This window comes from Crotalus tigris, unplaced genomic scaffold (genome assembly GCF_016545835.1).
Source record: "Crotalus tigris isolate CLP2741 ecotype Arizona unplaced genomic scaffold, ASM1654583v1 scf7180000019583.1695794, whole genome shotgun sequence".
Classification (NCBI taxonomy): Eukaryota; Metazoa; Chordata; class Lepidosauria; order Squamata; family Viperidae; genus Crotalus; species Crotalus tigris.
The window spans coordinates 587557-614979 of record NW_024097605.1 but is presented as its reverse complement, the minus strand read 5'-3'; the positions used below and the strand labels follow the sequence as shown (position 1 = coordinate 614979).

Below are 27423 nucleotides of genomic sequence, written 5' to 3'. Positions count from 1 at the left end.
AATACAAGAAAAGTAAAATGTGTGATACAGAGAATTCTGGAACAATAATAGTATGAGCCATGGAAAAAAGGCATCTGCAATACAGCAAATCAAATTTACTGGCCCCTCTGCCTTAGGACAATCTTTTTTATCTAGCAACAGTTCTCTAAAGATTGAAGTAGTAGTCTCTCTTAGCAACTGAAGAACAATGGCAAAAAGCAATTGCTCTTCTGTGCATAAAATCTACAACTGTAGCCTACAAGCAATACAGGCAGCAAAGAAATATATCACTGATGAACAGGAATAGCACATAAAATAATAGTGATTGCTAACAACCAATTTTATATAGGGTTTTTGTTTGCTTTTTTCACTTCTTAACTTGTTCATTGTGGATATTTAGATATCATTAGATGCTAAAATAGACCTATAAAAGCAATATCAAGGAAAAATCATAAATATCTGTAAATGTAACACAATAATGGTGTATTTGTTGTTATACAGGTTAATAATGTAAACTGCAAACATTTGTCATCAAAACTTCTTATTGAAACAGGAAAGAGATTTGTTTAATTCAGATCATCTTTGGAATGCGATAGCACCTTGAGCTAAAAAGTGGTTGTCAAAAGTTGTATAGTTAATATCTGCAAGTAAAAACAAAAACACAAAAGTCATTGTTCCAAACATGTAACAAATTTTAAAAGTAGTATAACCATTGCATTGGCTAACATAGAAATGGTTATTACATATCTCATTACAGCTTAGAACAGTTTATTAAAGTAAGAGCATGTTTACAAACTTGAATATGGAAGTAAAATACATTCATCTCAATTCTATGGACCACAAACCGGAGACAGTACAGAGCACAGTATTTCCATTATATTTTCAATAGTCGGTTCCCTGTCTGGCAAGTGACTTTGGGAATAAGGAGTATTTCAAATAACAATTACAATATTAATAATGATGATAACTTAATAGATGGATAAAAAAGCCAAATCCAGCTTAAACGTTTGGCTGACTTGAGACCAACCATAATAAATAATAGGCATTTTATAGTGATTTTATTATTACAATCTTCCTTTATATGCCAACAGTAGTAGTTCAGCCTTATTTGTATCCAGATATAGAAATGTATGTAGTATGTACAATCATTTAAATTTGCACTCATGCCATTTACATATTGGTAATTGTGAAACACACATATTCAAACCTGAGGCAAATCAAGGCACAACTAGATATCAATGAGTCTGGTTCCATCAAATTGAATAAGATCAGCTGAAATTTAAAAGTAACATTTTTTCAAACAAAAGGATGCAATAATTAAGCTAGTTTAATCAATGCTACCTGGAGCGATCTATGAATCTGAAACTTTGTAAGGCTTTCTCATTTCTTTTTTCTGTACTCAAAAAAAATAGTTTAGTTTTTTAGGATCAGTTTCTAGAATTCTATCTGATTCACTAACTATTTAAAGATATTTCCTTTTCCTCTTTTCTTTTCTACTACATAATTTGTGCATTAATCTAAGGTTCCAGGTTGGCTCCACCAGATATGATTGAACCCCAGTTATAGGCTTTAGCAATTTGGCCAATTATATGGAGCAATGGAAGTTTCAGTTTGATAATTTTTGAAGGGCTATAATTTAAATGCCCTGACTTTTAGACAGATCCCAAATGAACGAATAACCACTATGTTTTGACTACCTGTAAAAAATAGCACAATTGTGTCTCAAGAGATGAAAACTTAGATGACTGACTCTCTTGTTTCTCAGCCAGTTGTTAATACAAAAATTATCCAATAAACTCCACACCCTAAACTTAGTGCCATTTCAAAAAAATAATCTTAGGCTTTGTATAGCTCACTCTTCAATATATCCAAAGATTATAATTGAAAAGTAATTGATTTTTAGATATAAAAATCTGCCACATTTCACTGAAATAATTGATTTTATTCTACTTGTTGATTCAGTTAATTCAGTCAAGTTTAATTCAAATTGTTGATTGCATTCAAGAAAGGAATACTCAATTTTATTTGACATATCAAATTTTTTCAGTGATTCAAAGGTTCAATTTAAAGGGGTGATTTTATCAAAATGCCTTTAAACTGAACTTCCAACTTGAAATTTCAAGCAGCCTTACTGATTTGCAATCAGTCCTGCTCCAATCTTTAAGAAATGGGCAATGATTTTCTGGAGATGGAACATTGCACACAAATGTTAGAGACTTGCCTCTTCTTTCCTAACAGTTGAAAGATGGTTATGTTCGTGGAAGAGAATGTGTAGTTTCTATGAAGATATTCCCGACTTTATTTTCACCACAAGCCAATTTATCAATGAATAACTAATCAGCATGGTATCATCTTATAAATCAGAGTTTTGCCATCATTTTTCAGTCTTGTGCAATGCTTGAATTTAGCAGGTGTGATGATCATATGCATTGGAAGAGACATAGGAAACAAATTAAATGAATGGCTACAGATTATGTTTAGAAAATAATTAGTTTGATTAAGTCTGTAAGACAGACTCTGGAGACAGAAATTTTTTTAGCACAAGGGAACTAAAATACTGCTGATTTAATTAATCAATCCATTGTTTGCCTGAAGCTTGGCCTATACCAGATATTTGCAAGTTCAGGCAGCTACCATCAATCATGCTCCTGTAATTCTAGCTTTATCTGTTCTATCTGCTGGTATTTTATTTTCCAATCTGCTTGAATGAAGGAGGGACAGAGCTTATCTATGTGCCTAATCTTTTTCCTGTGGAAGGTATGCAGATTCACGCAGAAGAGAAAGCACTGAATGGTGCCAAATATCTTTATTTCATATTCTAATTCACTATACTCCCACTTATCTGACATATAGAAATGGTGGTGAAATTAAATTTGCTCTCTATATTTGGCTTCCATTTCCTATATATCCAGGGAAATAAAAATTCAGCAATAATAAAATGGTTTGTGTTGAAGGTATCACAAGATATTTTCATGTTATCAGGCATCATATTCCCAGACTGGTAGGCCTCAACAGAAGAAACAGTTAAGATGCAATTTATAACATTTATTACAATATTGATTGTACTCACTAATAGCCATTATATTGTTGTTCTATCCAAATCAACAACCTGCATGTAGTTTCAGTAGAACAGGTTCAGGTCTTCCATCTCAGGGAAAATGGGAGGTTATATTGTGGAGGTTGAAGCAGCATGAAGACTACAATAAATGATGAGGCTTAAGGAGAACTGGTTTAAATGTTTTACCTTTAAATGGTTGTTAGCCTTTTAGATTCCAGACATGGGATAATTTTTTACTATGTGAATTTAGAATCCTCCCAATTCAAGCATTCTCCATTACAATGAACATCCAAGCAACAAAATGGCATTTTTTCTTAACAGGCTTTGCTTCTGTGCCTATTTAATACTTCAGGTGAATATTCAGTTCAAACATATATAGAAGCAAACAAAAACCTATAATATATTTTGTTCAGAAATTATCACTGCAACACACTTTTTTTTTTAAAAAAAAAATACCAGTTACTTATACTCTTGCAGAATTTAAAATATATGTGGTGATATTTCAGCCCACATTGAGTCATAACTTCAAAGCAATGTTGTAAAATATTGCAATGTTCACTTTAATAAATTCCTAATTAAAGTAAGACTGGAAGTAAATGGAAGAAATAATCAAGTATTTTACAGAAAAACATCATTGTTTTCATCTTTTACAAATACATTTTATCCAACACACACACACACACACACACACACACACACACACACACACACACACGAATGGATACATTTCCAGCAAACATGAATAATGAAAACTATTTCATAATGAAAGAGGGCTTGTAAAAAATTAGGCATCATTCTTTTTTTGGGGGGGGGGCGGACTTAACGTTTGTTCAGCTATTCACATAATTTCAATTACAACATGTACTTTGATGCTTAATTCCTTTACTACTTACATATTCCAGCAAAACAACACCCATTGTCTGGCATAACCAGGAGGATACATGTGTTAAAAGGGAAATGTTTTGTTCGTTATACCTATAGCATGACTTTTGGTTCACAGCCAATATAATTAATTTTAGGGTGACTAATTAGAAAAATATGAGGAGATGTGTATGCCATTTGCCCCACTATGCTCAAATGCAGTCAGTTTCCTTTGTCTAGCATAAGAGGATATTTTATCAGGAAGATGACTATAAAATATTTTCACATTTGCATAAAGAGTTTTTGGTATCAGCTATATATTAGATATAAATATGCTACTATTGCATGTGCCTACTAATACCTATGGCTGCCCACACCCACTAGATCAGGGTTGTTAAACTGCTGGCCCATGGGCCGGTTTCATCATACTGAAGCCGCGCCTACCCCATTGCCGGCAATGCAAAAAGAGTCACAATATGTCACGACACGTCACATGACGTGGTGAATTTGACACCTGTACATTAGATGGTGAGGTGGATAGAAAAACATGCAACTGTCATAATTTGCAGATAATTACAGAAATTACTAGCCAGAGAAACTTCTTTAAAATAAATCTAGAGGGAACCAAGGGCACACTTTTTTGAAGTATCCTACAGGTAGCATAGTGAACTGAAATAAGAGTATTGATGACTATGCTGCTTAGAGAGATAAATCAATGGGCATGACTATATATATTGATAAAAAATACTCATGGTTTACTGTTTGTTGTAGATGTACCTATTCTGAGGAAGTAATGCTATACATTGGATATAACAGTAGGCAAACATGACAGGGATACAAAGCTGATTTGCAGCAAATTGTTAGTGTAGTTATGAAGATGACTATATGTTTTCTACTAAGAGAGGAACAGGATGTGGGAATGCAATTGGTTTTGTCTCTATTGCTAAGCTAACATACTTAGTTTTCCATTTTATGGACTTAGATATGTTGGAAAAAGTTCCTTTTGTTGCTTTTTCTCAGGCAGTAAATGCCTTTACTTCATCTTGGCCATAATGGCAAAAGAAGCTACAGTTAATTATTATTAATTAAAAGCCAGGATAAGATGAACTGAATACTCTGGGCCACGAGTTTACATACTATGACTTACAGATAACAACCCATAAGGTTTTCAGTCTCATTTCTTCCATGTTTATAATATATAAGTGGCTGCAAAATGGAGTAAATAAAAAACTGATTTAAATTGAACTAAAGACAACCACTCACAGATAATTACTTTGCTATAGGTGGATGGCTTTCTAACTCAACTCCTATTTTTAAACTGCTTTTTTTACATCAAGCTTAGGAGTTCCAAAATTTAAGTTTGTCATAGGATGTAGGATAATTATATAGGCAAACTGTTGCCTCAAAGGCTGCATTTGTTCCTGAAGCTCATATTTTGTAGTTCTTGCACCGCTTCTTATCTCAGCCTGACCTCAATACCTGGGAAGATTCTGGAAAAGATAATCAAACAACGAATCAGTGAACACCTACAGGCAAACAAAATCATTACTAAAAGCCAACACGGGTTTGTCAAAAACAGATCATGCCAGACAAATCTTATTGCATTCTTTGACCAAGTGACAAAATTAGTGGATCAGAGGAATGCGGTGGATATAATTTACTTGGACTTCAGTAAGGCATTTGACAAAGTAGATCACAACCTAAATAGAAAAATGCGGGTTAGACAGCATCACCACCAGATGGATCCATAGCTGGCTGACCGGCCGTACTCAGTGTGTGGTCGTCAATGGAACCGCATCTACATGGAGGGAAGTGTGTAGTGGGGTGCCCCAGGGCTCTGTTCTGGGCCCAGTGCTCTTCAACATCTTTATCAATGATTTGGATGAGTCAAGCTATTTTCCAAAGTGTCTGAAGGCAGACAAGAAGCAACGGATGGAAACTAACCAAAGAGAGAAGCAACCTAGAATTAAGGAGTTAGAACAATTAACCAGTGGAACAACCTGCCTCCAGAAGTGGTGAATGCTCCAACACTGGAAGTTTTTAAGAAGAAACTGGACAGCCATTTGTCCAAAATGGTATAGGGTTACCTGCCTGAGCAGGGGGTTGGACTTGATGACCTCCAAAGTCCCTTCCAACTTTATTATATTATTATTATTATTATTATTATTATTATTATTATTACTACTACTACTACTACTACTACTACTACTACTACTACTACTACTACTTAGTTTGGGTAATAAAACATCTGCAAGAAAACAAACAAGTTCAGAGAGCACTAAGGACTTTTTATTTCAATCCTGAGCTACAAATATTTTCCTTTATTGATAGCTTTGTCCACTCCTTTCTTCTCTTGCCTACTTTGCTCCAATACTCCTCCGTGTGTGTGTGTGTGTGTGTGTGTGTGTGTGTGTGTGTGTGTGTCTTCAAGCCAGTCTTGATTTCTGGTGACTGTCTTGACAAGTTCCTACAGTTTTCTTTGCTAGGTTTATCCAAAGTGGTTTGCCATTGCCTGCTTTCTGAGGCTGAGATGTAATTAGCCCCAATCACCCAGTGGGCTGTGCGCCTAAGGTGGGACTAGAATGCTTCTAAAAATTCATAACAAAGGCCATTCAATCACAAGAAATGGTGCCATTTTTAAATTTTGTCTCTAGTAATAATACAAAACTTAACCAATCTATAATCAAAGTAAAATATACATACATACATACATACATACATACATACATACATACATACATACCTATTCTAGAATACCAATTGTTTGGCTAATTAATTTTATTTGCTCTTTTACTAGTAAACTGAACTGCCACTATTTTAAATGCCAAAAGTCTTGAAATGGCAATAATTCATGGCACACATTTTAACTTTTAATTATAAGCTAAGCAGAAAAATGTTAGAACAGCAAATGATACAAAATAAGACACTAAGGCAAAGAAGGAAGGGAGGGAGGGAAAAGATGACTGAGATAAATGTGTCACTATACCTCACTGTTGTTGTTAAAAAAAGGTCTTTCTATCTCTAATCTGCTTCAAAATCTGCCAGATAACCACAGATTCTTGATAAAAGAAAATAGTTTTGAAATGTGAAAACATTCTGCCTCACAAATAGCAGGTTGCCTATATGCTACATAAAACAAACATACATATTTTATGAATCCAAGCTCTTAATTTTCACTTTGAAGATATTTGTAGTAAAATGTCCAACTGTGAGCAGTTTGTATCTTTTTTTCCATTCTTAGGTAATCAACAAATATATTTTGCTATATTTGTTAAGACTTTTTTTTCCTTAAGGACTTCATATTTATCCAAGCTGGTCACCCATTACATACATAGAAGCATCAAATTACTCACAAGGAGGACAGCCTTTTTACCTCTGACCAGAATGTGCTTCCTCATCTCTCCTAAAAAGGCCCAAATAATAATAATGATGATGATGATGTTGGAAGGGACCTTGGAGGTCATCTAGTCCAACCTCCTGCTCAGGCAGGAAATCCTAGCATGGTGTTCCATGCAGAAATGGGCAACTGTGGCCACAGGCAACCACACACCCTCCCCATGTAATGGCCCTGAAAACCTCTTGAAAGGAACAGGGCTGGAATGATTTAGAACTGTTTTTGTTTTGTGGAAGTTTGTGGAGGAAGATGATAAGGATCAGATGGGGGGCTTATGCTTTCAGAGATTTCTAGGCCAAATAAAAAAGACTGTCTATTTTTAAGTTATCTTCATGCAAACAGAGGTTTTCATATCAGTCTGGCTATAGTCTGGCTACAGAACTATCTGTTCTAATCATATGGAAATTACATGGAATCTACATGCAAGTTTAATTTTTCTTTTTTTAAAGTATGTATCTATAGGCAACAAAAATGCGTATAGTTCAGGCCATGGTTTTCCCAGTTGCAATGTATGGCTGTGAAAGTTGGACCATAAGAAAGGCTGAGCGTAAAAGAATTGAGGCCTTTGAACTATGGTGCTGGAGAAGACTCCTGCGAGTCCCGGCGTTCAAACCGGTCAGTCCTAGAAGAGATCAACCCTGACTGCTCTTTAGAAGGCCAGATCCTGAAGTTGAAACTCAAATACTCTGGCCACCTAATGAGAAGGAAGGACTCACTGGAAAAGGGCCTAATGCTGGGAAAGATTGAGGGCAATAGAAGAAGGGGACGACAGAGAATGAGATTGCTGGATGGAGTCACTGAAGCAGTAGGTGTGAATTTAAATGGACTCCAGAAGATGGTAGAGGACAGGAAGACCTGGAGGAACGTTGTCCATGGGGTCGCGATGGGTCGGACATGACTTCGCAATTAACAACAACAACAATCTATAGGCAATCTAGGTAAACCAACCTGTCACAGGGGCCTTGGATGTCACCACTCCTCAGTAATTTCATACATATATATGGGCAACATTGTACATCCTGTATACCATATGCACTTAACAATGGACAACTGCTGCAGCCTGTGCCTGCCGGCCCAGGACATAACAATTACCATTATGTAAAAATAAGGAAACATGCATGTGTAAAAGCCTCCCAACACCTTGAGTATGGCCCACATACTTGGAACTGAATTGGAAAAAGTTGGAACTGAATTGCACTTTTTATTGTGAGAGGAAGAAAATACTACACATGTGTTCCCATGTGCATTTAATTCTAATTAGGTTGAAATTTAATGTATTCAAATTTAAATACTCTCTCTCTCACACACACACACAGACCTTCTATTTCTTCATCCTGGCTGCAGCTGCTGACACATAAATATAGCTCTCATTATTCCTCACAATTGTATGCCCTTCATGGAACCCTTACATAAGCTCTACAGCAGTCTGAGCCTTATTCAGACATACAAATGAATACAAGAATTTTCATCTAATTATCCTGACATATGCTGGTCTTGGCCATTGACATGAATGAGGAAGCCTGAAAGCGATTCTCTGTCAATTCCTTGAATATAAGTAATATTCAAGATTCAAGCTATTCTTCTGCTATCAAGATCTTTGAAAAGGAAAGTTGTGGGTGACATAATATGTTCTACTTATCCTGAAGTGAATAGAAATATCCTTTCAGACTTGCTGCTAAATCCAACAAGATTGAGGATGGAGGATGGAGTTTGGGTGCTCAGTGTGAACCCCATGCTCCTATAACTACTTGTATAGCGACACATCATAAGTTGAACTAAAGGCAACTATGGTGAAGCTATGAATTAGCATCTCATTGAATTCTATGAGACAAAACAAAGTTGTCTGACTTTAATTTCTGAACAGAGATCAAGTTAACATCTCATTGCAAATGCAGCTTTAGTGGAGAGAATTGTCCAAATTAATTGTAGAACACTTGTAGGAATTCATTGGATTGTGAATAATTGAGTAGAATGGAAGCAGGAATTACACCATAGGAGAAAAAAAATTCTACCTTCCAAATTCATATTACATTAGTGATCTGGGATGATAAAATGAATGCTCCTTTATGAACCCAAATTTATTTCCTGCTTGCTCTGTTTCTAGTCTGGTTAGAAATCTATAATTAAAAGTTTAAAAAGCAGGGTGTGGTGACTGCACTTTGCTTTATTGTGTTTGAATTAAGCAGCTTCATTGTAGATATCAACTATTAAGCAGCAGCATATCCTGTGGCTCATTTAAAGATGATTTCTTATGGCTATAGTGTGTGTTTGTGTGTGTGTGCACTGTACACACATGCATGCATACCTTTAGTCAACATTGACTTCTGGCAACTGCCTGGACAAGTCCCTGCAGTTTTCTTGGCAAGATTTTAGAAGAGGTTTGGCATTGCTTAGTTCCTAGGGCTGAGAGTGTTTGACCCAAGGTCACCCTGCCAGGTTTAGGCCTAAGGTGGGACAAGAGTGAACTGTCTCCCTGTTTCTAATCTTAACCATTACAACAAGCTTGGTCTTTACAGCTACAGCTGATACTCTATAAATAGCTGAGTTACAATACTGCTTTCTGAACAAAATATGGTCATAATATAGCAAGAAGTAAAGTGAACATCAGTGAGGGTTGAATGTCTGAGATCTTTTTAAAATTATGTTTCATGAGAAAAAAAGATAATCAACAGTGGACTGCATGTGCATTTCACCACTTAATGTGCAAAATTGGTTATCTTGTTTTATATCACCAAGGGTTCTATTTCAAATTAATACAGTGGGATGAATGCTTTTTTTGTAACTATAGCTCAGCACAATTACAATAACTGTATAGAGGCCACTGCTTGAGATGCATATTGGCCAACTGAGAAAGACTGGCTCCATCTCAGCTCTTTGTTTGAGGTCCATGGTCCATAATCATGGGATCTACAATCCCCTACTATCTATTAGTGCCTTGTGAACAAGGAAAGAAATTTTAACGGGAGAAGGTCTGCCTGATGATGTTCAGATCTGAGGAACTGATCAGATTTACATACTGAACAACTAATTTTATTTTTCAGATAGGGGATTTGAGGATCTTTATACCAAAATTCAATCTAGGCAGAATCACTGTTCCAGAGTAGAATAGTCTGGAATCGGATGCCATCGATTAGAACAATTATTTGTTCTTCAAATAATCACGTACTAAGGAAGAAGGAAAGAAAAAACAAATGTCTACTGCTTTATGATCCATAGATTTTGCTTCTAAAGATGGGGAAAAAAATGTAAAGATGGACAGTTGGCAATCCACAAATCTGATACAGTCTCCCTCCTGATTATTTTTTCTGGTCCCTGATATCCCTATGAACATTTCACACTGTGTGGTCTATAATAGGAAACATTGAATCCTTGTTGAGAGTAACTTTATTAACAGGGAATAATGTGAGTGTGACAAAAATTCACCTCCCACATCTTGAAAAAAACAATGATCACCAAGGGCAGATTATTTAATAAGACAAGGGAGCTTGTTTCAATAAGTGTGAATACAAATAGAGTGAAGTGATGATCACAAGGCAATATGTTGTTCAAAAGTTATACCCTGATGCTAACATTTGTGCCAGCATATCTAGCTACAATATATAATGATGAGACAATCCATCATAAGTATTATTTCCAGATCTTAATATCTGGTTGTATATATTTAAATGACTAATGTTTTTAAGTGGAGAAAAAAAACTATTTATCAGCTAAAATGAAAACATTATTGCATTTAGCAATAACACTTACCATTTTCATATGTCGTTAAAAGCCACATAGTAAAAGTTTGATCAGAGATAACAGACCCAGTTGGATCTACTAAAAATGCATTATAAAAACAGTGGTGATACATTTTTGTGCACTTTTTACTCAAGTAGCTATTGAGTTATTCCATTTTTTACTTTCATATTTGAAATCACTTTAAATTGTTTCCTTCTAGTGAACAATAAAAAGCAACAAATCAAACAACTCCTCTCACACAAAAATTATCTTGTGAAAAGATCAGTAGACATGGGTATTTCTTCAGTACATCTAATTCCCTCCCCCTTTACTATAGTAGCACTTTTTGGGCGAGGCATTGTTGGAGCAAGAATATTTGTTACAGGAAGATCCTACTGTCACGGCACTACCCTGTTTGGGATTTATGTTTAAGCAATTCATATCAAATTCTACAGGAGCCCTAGAATATATGACATCAAAATAAAACATCATGCTAAATCCTGCACCAACAAATGTAGAGCAGAATAAACAATACATCTTTGAAAGACTTCAACATAAATCTCCCTTCTCATACCACACTATAGATTGTTCCCTTGTTGCAATTATTGTGTACACCTGGACAGATACAGATTGTTTGAAGGCCAGATACAGAAAAGTTTAGTCTAGCTGTGAATAGCTTGACATTTTAATAAAAGTCAGTTGTTACCAGGGCAGTGTGATTGAAGAGGAAAACATTTTAATGCAGTTCTGGGAAGACTCTTTCTGTATCCTTCTCTCTCTTTAGAAGGGACAGAACAGTGATTCAATTTACTGTGTTTTATAATACATGTGGTTTTCTAAATGCCTATTGCCATTTGGTATTGTAATTGATTATAACTACTACAAAACATCTGGCATGTACTTTGAACATTATAAATATGTATATTTATGTTAAATGTTTGTTTCTCTTTCTGAAGGACTGTCTTGCATTTTGCTGGATCTGTTGAGAACTTCTTCACTTTCTTTGTGGGTCAAAGGCTCCGCTTCCTTGGAATCAGCATCCTTTAAGGCGTTCTGCCTTTCATCTTCTAATTTCTTCTCTTTTGCCAAAAGTCTATAATTGATTGCATTTCCAATGAACAGCCAAATGCTTGAAACAACAACAATTATACCACAGACAAAATACATATATTTGTAGTCTTTGGTTATGTCCACAAGCAAACCTGAAAGATTAAAAAGAAAGAAAAAAAGAAGGTAACCTCAGATAACAGAAGATAAGTTTCCCTTCTTAACAATTGGAAAGAAGGGGTGCAGAAGCAGAAAATGTTTTTGGATGTTTCAAAAAATGTTTTTGGATGTTTCAAGCATACAAATTTTTCCTTCAAAAATATGTTTCTGTTTTTAATATGCATGTATCCATTTCATTGAGGGCTCATCAGCATTACGGTTGTCCTCGGGGGGGCGGGTAGGTGTGGCCAGGTGGGCATGGCCTACAGGATGGGCATGGCTGGAGTGGGAGTGGCCTACTGGGTGGGCAAGGCCAGCTCTACATTGTTCATGTCAAGGGTGCCTGTGGGGGCCTGGGCAGGAGTGGGACAGATCTGAGGGTCTCTGGCAGAAGGGGGTGGGACCGGGGCAAGCGCCATGGCATGCTCCAATGGAAGAGCCTCATTGTTCCTCTCAGGCCATGCAAGGGGGGGCTGGATGGTGCTACGGGCTTCCCAGAGCCCTGGGCAGCAGAGGTCAAACGCCCAGCCAGGCCCTCAAGCACCCACGGCACCAAGCCCAGCCTCACTACCACAAGGGGCTGCCCAGCTGCACTTACCTCCTTCTCAAGGCTGCTGCTGCTGCTGTGCTTTGCTCTTCTTAGCCAGGTTGCTCATTATGGGTATGAGGGCAAAGTCAGAGGAAGGCCGACTCCCTCTCCATGGGAGGAGATCTGGCTTTGTATCTAAAGTTTCCTTAGCAATAGGATGGGAGACCCCCAGGATAGGCCAGGAGGAGGGGGCAAGGGGATGGTGAAAGGGCAACACTAAGGCAGGACTTCCTTCACACCCTCCCTATCCTTCCTTCCTTCCTTCCTTCCTTCCTTCCTTCCTTCCTTCCTTCCTTCCTTCCTTCCTTCCTTCCTTCCTTAGAACAGAGTGGTGGGAAAATATTTGAGATGAGGGAGAGAGAAAAAGAGGCAAGAAACGCAACTGGGGAGGTGTCACCCTTCATGAGGAATGAAGAAATGCACCATCGCCTGGAAGTGGCCATCACATGGCCCTCGCCTACTTCACATATCTGGCTTGGTGGGCTTTGGGGGAGGGGACGCCATGAGCAATGTGAGAGTCAACATTACCTGTGCAATGCCATCCAGCCCCCAGCCTGCCTGGTTTCGGCAGGCAGCGAGGTGCTCTCCTCACAGTGCCGAGAGGCTGAGCCAGGCAGCACGAATCCAAAAAGAAGCATGATTCCACTCAGTCCCCAGCCTGCCCGGTTTCAGCAGGCAGCGGGGCGCTCTCCTCACAGCGCCGAAAGGCTGATCTGGGCAGTGCAAAAGCTTGCCAGCTTTGCACCTTGCTGCCTGCTGAAATCGGGCAGGCTGGGGGCTGAGCGGCAACACGCTTCTTTTTGAATTTGCACCGCCTGGCTCAGTCTCTCAGTGCTGTGAGGACAGCGCCGAACTGCCTGCTGAAACCCCTCCCCCAGAGCCCATCAAACTGGATATGTGAAGTAGGCGAGAGCCATTTGCTGGCACGTCCAGGTGATGATGCATTTCTTCATTCCTCGCAAAGGGTGACATCTCCCCAGCACGTGCCCAGGGGGCAGGGCCAACATGCAGGGGCCGGTCTCTTGCTGTTTCCAGATGGCCTTGTGGAGCCCGCAAAGTGGTTTCATGTGGCCCATGAAACAGTGAGGGAATGGCCCCCACTGCCTTGGCCCTGGCCCAGGCCATCCGGGAGCCAATGTACAAATTTGTGGTGGCCATCTATGCTGAAACGCATTCAGTCTTAGCTCCACAAGGCTGTCCAGAAACAGCAAGGAACCAGCCCCTGCCACATTGGCCCCACCCCCTGGGTGCATGCTGTGGAGGTGTCACCCTTTGTGAGGAATGAAGAAATGCACCATGCCTTGGCGCTTGGCCCAGTCCCACCCCCTTCGCCAGAGACCCTCAGATCTGTCCCACTCCTGCCCAGGCACCCACAACACCCTTGATGCGAACAATGTAGAGCTGGCCACGCCCACCAGTAGGCCACACCCACCCGGCCCCCTGAGGGCAACCGCAATGCTGATGCATCCCTCATTGAAATTGAGTTTGATACCCCTGCCATAGTCTGATAACTCTCTTCTTACGTGTCAGTACTATCTGGTCATTGCTAGAAAAGCTATAGTTTTAATAAATAGCTACTTTTTGTAGCCAACAAGTAACTAGGAATTCTGGGAGTTGGAGAACTGACAAATGTGAAGGCACTTGACTGGGGAGAGCTGATTAGAATTATTATAGTAGAGTCTTGGGAACTGAATGTGAACTTGTGTAAATAAATAATAAAAGGTATATCACATATACTAAAAGTATTCTTAAAATGTCTTAGCAAAACTCATGTATAACCTAGGAACAAAAAAGAAGTCAAAAGTCTTAATTCCAGAAAGATAGATGGATAGAGATGTTACATCTCACCAGGGAGAACTATGTTCCTTGAGTTCTTTGTAAGCAAATAAAAAAATAATTCTTGCTTATAATAGTAATAATAATAATAAGGGAAGAAGGTACAGATGTTAGAGAGAAGAGAATCTCCTTTAACAAGAATGAGCAATTAATTGAAAGTAGGATCTATTGGAAAGACAGGAAATATATTGGACATCCTAAAATATAGTAACATTTTATACTGATAGAAAGAAAATGACTAAATGAAGAAGCATATGGCTAGAGATTGAATCCAGGAAGCAGTAGGATTGGAATGAAATGAAATGGGGAAAGTAATTGCATATCTTTGCACAAAGTACCAGGTCAATGTTTTGGATACACATTTTTATTATACAAATAGTATACAATGTCAATTGTATCATCATCACCTTCATCATCTCCATACTTACCTCCCATAGGTGGGCCTAAAAGGACAGGACAGCACTCCACAATTGTGACGAGTCCTACTGCACTGGAGAATCTTGGCGCACCAACAAGATCCATCAATGTCTCAAAAAGGACACTGCTAACCATTCCAAATGCAAGTCCAAAAAGTACAGCATACACAACCAGGCCTGGATAGGTTTCAGCCAATGGGCACAGGATGTGGCAGACTCCATTGTACAAAACAGCAAAACTAAAGAAGTACTGGATTTTGGGCCGGATGTATTTGGAGTTTGCAATTAAACCCATGGATGGCCTGGCAAACATATCTACAAAAGCTAGGATAGAGAGTAAAAAAGCTGCCGAATATTCATCAATTCCTTTGTGCTTGGCATAAGGAGCTAAGAACACAATTGGGGCAAAGAAGCCAAGAAACATGATAACATTTCCAGACAAATAAATCAAAAAGCCCCTGTGTTTGAAGAGGGTTAAATCTAAGTATTTGTTGATGGTTTGCCAGACTGATTTCTTGTCATTCTTGTGCAAAGTGGAATCTCCAGTTGCTTTTTCCACATCTTTTTTGATGACCTGAATAGGTTTTGGTCCAACAGGTCTCATAAGTGACCCAGCCACACAGCAATTTAAAAGAAGTCCTCCCAGAATGAGGAAACTTCCTTTCCAACCAAAAGCATTAAAAAGAAACTGATTCAAGGGTGCCAGAGTACTTAGAAAGACAGGACTTCCCGCCATGGCCAGTCCATTAGCAATGGGACGCTTTTTATAAAAATATTTGCCAATTATCGTCAAGGCAGGTTGCAAGTTGAAAGCCAAACCCAAACCTAAAACAATAGAAGAAAAAATAGAACTTTACTGCATTTAATACACTGCAACAAATCTCTCCAATTAATCAAAATTGCCTCTCTGATCTCCCCCAAATGTGAAAATGCCAACTTGTAGGCATTTGAAAGGCCTTGCAAAAGAGCCACTGGCACTGGCAGATAAATACAAAAAGGCATTGCTTCCCACTTGTTTTAATGTCACCAATATGCCACAGTAGATTTCACTCATTTTCTTCTATGGAGATGCAATAAAAGCAAAAACTTTAGCAATGGCCAATCCAAGTTGCAGACAACAAAATAACAGGGGAACAATGATAACAAGACCTTGAAGGCATTGTTTGCATATTTTACTATGCTACAATCCAATTTGCCCTTGGTTCATTGCATAGGAGTTATTAAATGTCACTTTTTTATAAAGAGGGCAGATTTTAGAAGTCTAAATCCTCTGCTTTTAGCTTTATCCATTGCTTAGGTTTGAATAGGAACACATAAAATAAGCTTCAAATGTTTTCACCGTGAAGTCTGGAAATACACACTAGTTTTCTCTATGCAGATACAAGGATCTCTGTAGGTAAAGTAGAAGGGACTGGCCCAAGCATGCAAACAGTCAATTCACCCCACATATCATTATATAGCATTAGATATAAAAACATCAGGGAACCTATTTTTCCCTATTCTACCCCCCTCTATTATTAAAGAATTTTTTTAATGAAAAAATATATAACTTAAGATAGTGTGTTTGTGATAATGAAACAAGTTTTGCTTTGTTTTGCTTTAGTTATATGTTAATAATATGCCCTATCATTTCCTAAGTCAACTTTATTTTTCAATTTTAATTGTCATAATCATAATTCAAATTTTCATCAGAGTTGTTATAGATCTTTCTTTGGATATAAAGGTATCCTAAAACGTGTTCTGCATTGACTTAATTTGTATTTCTCCTATGGGATTTCAGCATTGGTAGGATTCAAATATGTGAACAACCTGTTCTCTGTGTGGATGCCACTTCCGGAAGTCCATTCTGGGCCTGGGCAACAAAAAATTAGCTACTGGTTCTGCCGAAATGGTGCATACTGGCTGAATCCCACCACTGGTTTTCAGACAACCAAGTCACTATGGCTGAAGTTGGTATGCACAGACTAAACAGGTGAGTGTGCTGCAAAAATTCTTTAAAAAGGCAATTAGTTTAAGCAGAATCTTGGAGCTGGTTATGATCCAACTTGCCCAAATTGTGTATTTGAAGTTACACAAAAATTGTAACTATAATGTCATATATAAATATGGCATATATATATATATATATATATATATATATATATATATATATATATAATATATATATGATTTATATATATATATATATATATATATATATATTGATTATATATATATATATATATAATATATAATATATATATATATATATATATATATATATATATAGTGTATATATAAATTATCAATCATGGACAAACAATCATCATGTGTGAACCAGTGACAATTGCATAAGTATGTTTGGTAAAGTTGCTGCAACTTTCCAGAAAGTAGCTGATCAACAAAAAAATATATGTTTTGAATATATTTATAAAGCTATCAATGCTTTAACTTTGAGAATTCAGTGAAAGGGAAATTTTATTAAGAGGGACCACATAGTATATGTTATATTTGGGTTTTAGTACATTGTTTCATTCCATTTAAGTCTGCTTCAAACTTTTTAGTTAGAACTGCCTATTCATCAGATGCCCCAATAGGCCATTTTTAGAATAAACTTGGTAAAGAAAATGGGTTTTTGGCATGTTCTCTAAACTGTGAATTCTTTATAAGGATACCTATAGGGTAGAATACTGAGAAGCTAAAAGAACCTGTATAAAATTGAAAGTCAATGATTATGGTAAATATTGCCAGGAACCAATCAATTATTCTCTTGTAATTGCAAAGCATTGCTGAAAGAATTATGCAAACCTTGCAACATCCTAACCTGAATGAAGGAATGAACTAATCAATCAATTAGATACAGAATCCAAAGGTGAATGCTGAAGGAGAACATCAGGAGAAACAAATAAAATGATATTGTTATATTACCTCCAATTATACCAACACATAGGTAAAGTTGCAAGACGCTGTTGCAGAACGAAGAGGTAATCATTCCAAATGAAGCCAGTATCCCCCCAGCAATCATGATTGGCCTACTGCCATATTTGTTCACCAAAATACTGCTTATAGGGCCTGTGGACAGGAGAAACAAAAAAAAATTGAGCTATTTTCTGAAGATTAAAAAAGAAACATGGATCTTTTCAGTGACTGAAATAAAGACTTTGTGCTTAGCTCACAAAATGTTCACTATATACTTATTAACATCACTCACTATTGACACAACATCAGATAAGCATGCATACACTCTGGCAACCCAATCTATATATGCTGGAGCTTTTTGTGAAGCAGGATGAAGCAATTGGATACATATAGCAGGGCTTTTCAACCAGTGGTACGCATACCACCTGTGGTACTTTGCCACATGGCAATTGTACATGATTGCTAGCCAAGTGTAACAGGGGAGGGAAATGAGCCAAAGCGAGCCAAGCCTGAGGGAGAGGCAGCTGCAGCTGCATGACTGTCTGGGATTGGCAGAAGCCCCAAGAGCTGGCAGGGCTCCAGCTGATTGGCTCCAGCTGATTGACGCTTACAGAAGCAGCTCAGAGCTGGAGGTGAACTGAAGAAAAAGGGGGGAGGAGAGGAGAGGCTATAAAAGGAGGTGATTTGGGGAAGGGAAAAATGTCAACAGGAAAGGTTTAATCCCTTTAAACAAATGTAATTAGTTTTATCCCCTTTAATTGAGTCTGTCTATGGCTTTTAGAAAGTTTTCTATGACAGTAAACAGGCTTAATTTAAAGCTAAAGCTTTTTACAATTGCTGGAGCCTTTCAGTCTAGAATTGCAACATTGTGACACGTGACATGCCTGAGGTAGCTTAAAGACAAAAAAAACCTGGAGTTTGTGTTTCTTGCTTTGCACTTGATTCCTGTGTCTTTAAGGGTACAGGGAAGGGATTGGGGGTGCATTCTTACTACACTATGAAAAAGCTCAGAAGGGAGAGAGGAAGAAGGGCCGACCAACTAGCTCAGGAGTCTACAAACTTAGAAACTTTAAGACCTGTGGACTTCAACTCCCAGAATTCCTCAACCAGCCATGAGGGCTGAGGAATTCTGGGAGTTGAAGTCCACAACTCTTAAAAGTGCCAAGTTTGAAGACCCCTGAACTAGTGGTGCATATTAATAAACATGGATAAATTCATCAAACATTTGTCAGTGCAAAGGGAAAATGATTCAGCAAAGGAACAGCCACCAAAGATTTTAAAACTGGTACTTTTTTCTTTTTTTCTACAGTTTGTAATATTTTATTAGATTATAGAATAAAATACAAAAATACAAAAGCAAATAGTAGGACACAGTGGGGAGGAAAAGGGAGAAAAAGTGAGGAAGAGAAGGAAAAAAACCAGACTTCCTCTGTTTGCAGTAGAAGGAAGCATTAACACTGAACCTCAACTTTTTATTTTTCCATAATATTATAAACTAGCCATTTCTATAACAACAAATGAATCTAATCAGTAAAACCCAAAATCCCCTCTTTTTTTAGTCATCAAGTTTTTAACACCTTGCTAAGCACTGGTGGTACTTAAATATTGTCATGTCCTAAAAGTGGTACAATCTGTGAAAATGTTGAAAAGCCTGACATATAGCACTATGAGATATGTGTCTGGGCCACCTTTCCTCCCCTACAACCAGGATAGAGCAATTCCATTGGCATCCTGAGAAGTGTTCCATCTTACTGTCTATCAGGCATAATAAGATTTTGGCAGTATGTCCCTTTGCTTTTTTCCCATTGCATGAAGTTTATTAGTTGTAGCTCCCCTTCCTCCTTCTTTTGCCATTCTTTCTACCCAAAAGGATAAATTACAGCTAGATATGGATGCTTACGTTAAGACAGGTGTGTGAATCAAAGAAATATTGATTTGAATGACATTGTCAGGACCACTTCAATACCTCATCCCAAGAAAGCAGAACTCATCGAAACAGCTCTTCCAAAAGGAGCTTTTATTAGGAGAAGCTGATAGCAGGCATACTAGACAGGATCTGAGGGTTTCCCGTGTAGATTGATAGGTTAAGTGTCCCCAAGCAAACCCCACCCCATAGTTCATCCGGACAGTTCAAACCAGTCAATCCACAGGTGTTAAGTCTATCGTGGGAAAGGGAGATAACATTGGGTTGGCTCTGGTTGCCGCAGCAATGTTTAAATGACTCTTCGCACCTTCTCTTGAGAGTGGAGAGATAAGCCAGTTGCCGGAGGTTGCATTCCTTTCTTCCTCCCCCTTTACTAGCTGACAGTTTAGGGAGAAGAAAGTACAGAGAGAAATAATGCAGGAAAGCAAAGTGTTACATTTTAGCGACAGAGGAAGCTAAGGCAATAAACCCGTGATCCCTCCCCCCTCCCCTCTAGGAGTATGGCAGAACCCAGGGAGAGAAGAGAATGGAATTTGGGTCAGAGAAGAAGAGCAAGGGAAATATGAAATCAAATAGATATGGGTTCTGACATCCTGCCCCCCTTAAAAATATGAGAGATCAATCTGTTGAGAGACAAAACAAATATTGAGAGGTTAGTCTGGTTTGTTAGTGTAGTCTGTGTGAAACTTTCTTAATAAGTTGGCGGCTCTAATGTGACATTTGTGCACCCATTCATTTTGGGAAGAGGGAAGGTGCTTCCACGCTGCTAGGTATTGAGTCGCTCCATGGTATTTTCGGGAGTCAAGGATTTCTTTTATTTCAAAATGCTGCTCCCCCTCAACCATAATGGGAGGAGGCATTCGGGCGATGGCTGGTCATAACGGTGATCGTTGTTCTCATTTTAGCAGACTACAGTGGATGATAGGGTGAATCTGCCTGAAGATTTTTGGTAATTCTAACTCTACTGTTACTGGGTTTATGATTCTTTTGATGGTGAATGGTCCCACGTATTTCAGTCCTAGTTTCCTGGATGGCTGCAGGGATTTTAGGTATTTTGTGGATAGGTAGACCATTTCCCCTACAAGGAATGGTTTTGGTTCGACTCTTTTCTTATGTGCTTATGCTTTATAGGCCTGTCTAGCTTCATCTAGTGCTTTTCTAACTACTGGCCAGGTGTTTTTTAATTGTGTGATCCACTCCTTCAAGGAGGGAATGGCCGGTGAATCTAAAGGCAAACGAGTTGAGGTTCGAAAGGATATCGACAATGGGAAAAATGAAGGGAAACATGAGGAGAATAGACCTAAAGAAATAGACCGACAAGATTGTTGGTGGAAAGAGGGAAGGAATTACAAACTCAAGAGTCTAGACCGGCAATAGTAACCAGATCCAAACATAGATAAGGAGGGGGAAAATGGTGTAGAATCCATATCTATCAATGTTAATGGCCTCAACTCTCCAACAAAAAGGAAAAAGTTTTTAAATAGGCTTAATAAAATGAACTTAGATATAATTATGCTACAAGAAGTTCATATAAAAAAACAACATCAATATTTATTAAACTGCCCTAAATTGGGGAACATGTTTGCGGCACTTTCGCAAAATCAAGAAAGGAGAAGTGGTAGCATATATTAAACAAGAAATTTTGGCTAAGCAAATTTATAAGGACGAAGATGGTAGAATCTTAATAGTGGAAATAATTTTGAATAAAATTAAAATTCTCCTGGTGGGAATTTATGCCCCGAATGAGGGGCAAAAACAATTTTATAAGAAACTTCACAACATTATTAATCAATTGGAATATGATAACATCTGTATAATGGGAGATTACAACACAATTGTGGATAGAAACCTAGATTATAAATGTGGAAAGAGTAGAAAAAGAACCAGAGGAACAATGCCTGATACATTCCTAAAAATGGCAGATGAGCTCAATATTCAGGATACTTGGAGAGAAAGAAATTTAGGGAAAAAACAGTTTACCTTCTACTCTGGACATCATCAATCATGGTCTAGAATTGATATGGTGTGGATGTCAACTGACTTAAATTTAGAAATAGAGGAGATTGTAATTGATATGAACTTCTGGGCTGACCATAATCCGATTAGAATTAGATGGAAAGGGCAAAAAAATATGAGGAGATGGATGCTGAAAAGAGCAATCCTAAAACATAAAGAATTCAAATTGAAATTGGAAGAACAATTGGACCTGTTTTTTAAGACAAATAAGAAGGAAGATACGAATTGCCAAAACTTATGGGATACAGCCAAAGCCTACATGAGAGGCGTTGCAATTTCTTACATGGCCAGGGAACACAAAATTAAAACACAACGACAAAGACACTTAGAAGAAGAACTAAGTAGAGTTAAGGAAAACTTGCAAAAGGAACCACAAAGATGCAATTTGAAACAACAGATAGACTTAATTAAGCATAAGATGAATATTATTGGGAAAGAAGAATTAGGACAGCAGATAAAACGTACTAAACAAAATTTCTTTGAAAATGCCAATAAACCAGGGAGATGGCTGGCTTATAAAATTAAAAAACACAACAACAAGCAGAGGATTACTAAATTTTATAATGCAGAAGGTGATATGGTGTACCAGAATGAAGGAAAGAAATTAGTGGCATATGAGTTCTATAAGAACTTATATAAAGATGATGAATGGAGAAATAATGATGACATTGTACAGTATTTACAATCAGCTGATCTACCGAAGGTGCCAGAAGAATTTAAAATTCTGCTGAACAAAGAGATAACACCTTTAGAACTCTTGGAGGCAATTAAGAAACAAAAAAATAATAAAGCACCTGGGCCAGATGGTATACCTGTAGAAATGTATAAAATCGCACAAGAATCTTTAAGCCCAATGCTGTTGGATCTATTCAATGAGGTTCTAACAAAAGCTAAAATACCAGCCTCATGGGAAGAAGCTCTCCTCATTTTGATTCCTAAGGAAAATTCAGACCTGGTGCATATCAAAAACTATAGACCCATTTCTTTATTAAATTCGGATTATAAGATTTTCATGGCTATAATGGTGCAAAGACTTGAAAGATTTTTAGCGGATTTTATACATTCTGATCAAAATGGCTTTTTATCTAAAAAATACATAAGAAATAATGTCAGGATTGTTTTGGACATATTGGAGTATTATGAAGTGCATAACGAAAAGCAAATGGGTTTATTTTTTCTTGACGCACAAAAAGCATTCGACAATGTGAAATGGGATTTTATGTTCAACCAATTATTGTATATGGATTTTGGGGAAAACTTTTTAAATATGTTTAAATCAGTTTATTCTAAACAGGCAGCAAAAGTAATAATTAATGGAAAAATGACCGACAGCTTTCAAATTCAAAAAGGCACGAGGCAAGGTTGTCCGTTGTTTATATTATCTCTTGAGGTATTAATCAGGGTAATTCGGCAAGATGAACAGATTAAAGGTCTAGAGATCAAGAAAGAAACGTTTAAAACACAAGCCTTTGCAGACGATTTAGTTTTTATAATCGAAGAACCATTACAATCAGGGATAAGATTGATGGAAATACTGAGTAAATATGGGGAAATAGCTGGCCTGAAGATAAACAAAGAAAAAACTAAAATTCTCGTCAAAAGTATGACTAAAATATAGAAAAATGAATTGGTTGACAGAATAGGAATTCAAATCATGAACAAAATAAGATATCTAGGGATACAACTAACTGCTAGATGCGTTACACTCAAAAGAGATAACTGTGATAAGTTAATTGAACAGATTAAGAAGGATTTAGATATTTAGACCAACCTTATGGGTAGAATTGCGGTAATTAAAATGAATGTGTTACCGAAAATTTTATTTTTGTTCCAATGTATACCCATAAAATTGGATAAGAAATGTTTTCAAAACCTTAACAAAATTATACTCAAATCCATCTGGTGAGGAAAAACAAGGATTAAATCAAAGTTACTGCAGGATTCAAAGGAAAGGGGGGGGGGGATTTGGCCTCCCTGACCTGGAAAAATATTATCAGGCCATAGTATGGGTAAGGGATTGGATATTACTAAAGAACAGGAGATTATTATGACTGGAAGGTCATGACTTACAAATAGGATGGCACGCTATGTTATGGGATCATAAATATAAGACACACAAATATTTCTGAAGGCATTATATCAGACAAGCTCTAATTGATGTATGGGTTAAAATCTGGCAACCAAATTATACTCAAGTCCCTAGTTGGATCTCATCATTAGAAATGCATATACATCCAAAGTTTATCCATCTAGGAAAGATTATAACATATAAAAATGTTCTAGATGAGAGAGGGGAATTGAAACTCAGGAAAATTCTTCAAGACAAAGGGATAGAATTAGAATGGTGGGCATACCTTCAATTACAGGTGAGACATTGGAAAGATAAAAAAGAGTTAGGCATAAAATTAGAACCAATAGGGCTGGATAAAATATTATTAGGCACGGAGGATAAAATGATTTAAAAACTATATCATTATTTGTTAGGCAATGTATGAGGAACAGGTAAAAGAGACCATGTTAAAGTGGAGTAGGGATTTTGATCTCAACTTTGATCTGCACATCTGGCAAGAACTATGGGCAAAAAACAGGAAGCTCACTCTGGCCACCTCCTACAAGGAAAATCTCTACAAAATGTTCTATAGATGGCATCTCCCACCCATAAGATTAGCTAGAATGGATCCAAATGTTTCTTCCAAATGCTGGAAATGTAAATTGGCAATAGGGACATATTATCATATGTGGTGGGAGTGCCTATGAGCCCGTGATTTTTGGAATAAGGTTAAAAAATGGCTGGAAGAAATTTTAATGGTAGAGTTAAAACCAGAACTCTTTTTACTAGGCATAACCACGCAGAAATATGACAAAGTGGTAATCTATTTGATGTTACACATTCTCACGGCTGCTAGATTGGTATACACTCAAAACTGGAGGAATAAAGGAATTCCAACAGAAGAAGAGATTTTATATAAAATTTTATCGTGTGCTGAAATGGATAGGCTCACAATGGAAATGAAGGATAAGACAGAATCAGACTACTTTGAAATCTGGGACAAATTTTATTACTGGTATGAATTAAGGAGAACTGCTCAGGCTTCAAGCTAGTGTTAAGACAGAAATACATATAACTGTATATATACTTGTATAGAAGAATAGGTTTATTTAGAGATTAAGAATGATGTATTAATTATATGTATTAAGAGGAACAAATTGTTAGGAATATTTATTCTGGAATGTCACGTTATGTCCATTTTTGTTTTAACTGTATTATAAATAAAAAATTTAAAAAAAGGAGGGAATGGCTGGTTCGGTGTCACATAGTTCTGGCATGGTGTTGAAACTTTGCCCCGTAGCTACTTGGAATGGGGTATACCCCATGCTGGAATGTACTGCGTTGTTGTATGCCACTTCTGTGAAAGGAAGTAGGTTGGTTCAGTTCATCCGTTGGAAATTAATAAAGCATCTTAATTATTGTTCAAGTACTTAGTTCGAACGTTCCATCCCCCCATTCTTCTGAGGATGATGACTAAATGATAGGCCCTGGTGGTCCCCAGAAGGGATAGGAACTCTTTCCAAAAGTCCAATGTGAATTGCACCCTCCTGTCCCATATTATGCACTGGGGTGCTCCATGCAGTCTATATATATATGCTGGAAAAACAATTTTGCTAAGGCTTTAGTGGTGGGGATTTTTAGACAGGGGATGAAGTGTACTTGTTTTGAGAATAAGTCCATAATCACTCAGATTGCTGTGTTTTCATTACTTTCTGGTAGCTCTACTATGAAGTCCATGGAGATTTCCTTCCAGGGGTTGAGGGGTTTATCACTGGCTGTAGCAGTCCGGGGGCTTTTCTTTGCACTCTCTTAGCAGCTGCACAGGTTGGACAGCTGGTCACATACCTCTCAATGTCCTTTTTCATAGATGGCCACCAGAACTGCCTTTTTACTAGATGCAGCATTTTCACGAATCCAAAGTGACGTGCTGGTTTTGTATCATGGCAGAGTTGCATAAACACAATTCTTTCGGTCTTTGGGATGTACAGTTTCTCCCCCACCCACGGTAAGCCATCAATGATAGTGCATAGGTTTTTGGGGCTCTGGAACCATTCATTGGTTTCTAAAGCCTTCCTGAATTCGATCCCTGCTTGGCTGCTTTAGTTTTGCTTGGGCTCTTGTGGTTACTTGCACTGCCAGCTGCGCTTCTGACATGAGCGGTTTGGAGATGGTTGGCGGGAGCTGTTGTACTAGGGCATGCGGGATAGGACATCTGCCAGGAAATTCCATGAACCAGTGGAAGTGTTGCGACCACTGGTCTTGTTTGGGGGTGAGCTTTCTGGGCGTTTTTAGGGCCTCCAAGTTCTTATGATCCATCCAGACCTGGAATGGGATTTTATTCCCTTCCAGGAAGCGCCGTCAGGTGAGGAGTGCCCATCTCACAGAGTATGCCTCCTTTCCCCACACTGCCCAACGTTGCTCCATGTCAGAGAATTTTCTGGATGTGTAGGCACAGGGTTGCAAGTGCCCCTTGTCATTTTCCTGTAGTGATATTGTTCCTACTGCTATGTCACTTGCATTGGCTTGGATTACGAACGGCTTATCTGGGTCAGGGTGTTTTAAGACCGGTTCAGCCAAAAAAAGCCTTTTTAGTCTCTCGAATGTGGCTTGACATTCCATCAGCCAGGTTAGTGGCTGAATAGGTTTTACTGAGCCTCCCCCTTTTGTCTTTAATAAGTTCATGATAGGCAGGGCTATCTGGGCGAAGGAAGAGATGAACTGGCGGTAGAAGTTAGCGAACCCCAGGAAGCTTTGTAGCTGGTTTCTCGTGCGGGGTGGTGCCCACTCTAGCACTGCCTGGACCTTTTTGGGGTCCATCTCTATGCCTTTGGTTGATATGCAGTAGCCCAGATAATCAATTCTCTGTTTGTGAAACTCGCACTTTGACAGCTTTGCGTAGAGGTTGGCAGCTCTCTGTTTTTTCAAAACTGCTCTAATTTTATGTGCTCCTCCTTAGTGTCCATAAATATAAGGATATTGTCTAGGTAGACGAGGACCCCATTGTACTGGTGCTCCCTCAGTACATCATTGATCAGCTGCATGAAGACCGCGGGGGCTCCCTGCAGTCCAAACGGCAAGACCATAAATTGGTAGCATCCCATAGAGTAGTTGAACGTAGTCTTCCACTCGTCCCCCTCTTTAATCCTAAGGCTTCCCTTAGGTCCAGTTTTGTGAAGATTTTACCCTTTGATAGATGAGACAGCATGTCTTTCATGGGGAGATGGTACAGGTTGCTTTCACTTATGGCGTCCAAGTTGCGATAATCCACGCACATGCACAATGTGCCATCTTTCTTTTCCTTGAACAGGACTGGAGCCACTACCTTTTTTGGGGAAGCTGGCTTAATGAAGCCCCTCTCCAAGTTCTTATCTACAAATTTTTTCATTTCTTGTAGCACCTCGGGGCTCATGGAGTATAATCTAGGCTTTGAGAGCTTCGCTCCTGGCTTGATTTCTATAGCACAGTCTGTGGGACGGTGA

General features: G+C 38.1%; 1 protein-coding gene across 3 annotated transcripts in view; it reads right to left on the bottom strand.

Annotated features, from left to right (window-relative positions):
• Positions 1-11717: 11717 nt before the first annotated feature.
• SLC16A7 (solute carrier family 16 member 7) overlaps positions 11718-27423 on the bottom strand; it is a 190044-nt gene continuing 174338 nt past the window's right edge. For all 3 annotated transcript variants that reach the window (XM_039363749.1, XM_039363750.1, XM_039363751.1), the window contains 3 exons: positions 17964-18107; positions 15069-15881; positions 11718-12211 (listed from right to left, as the gene is read on the bottom strand). In XM_039363749.1, coding sequence (XP_039219683.1) covers positions 11940-12211; positions 15069-15881; positions 17964-18107 — 1229 coding nt within the window. In that variant the 3' untranslated portion in view covers positions 11718-11939. The remainder of the gene's footprint in view (positions 12212-15068; positions 15882-17963; positions 18108-27423) is intronic.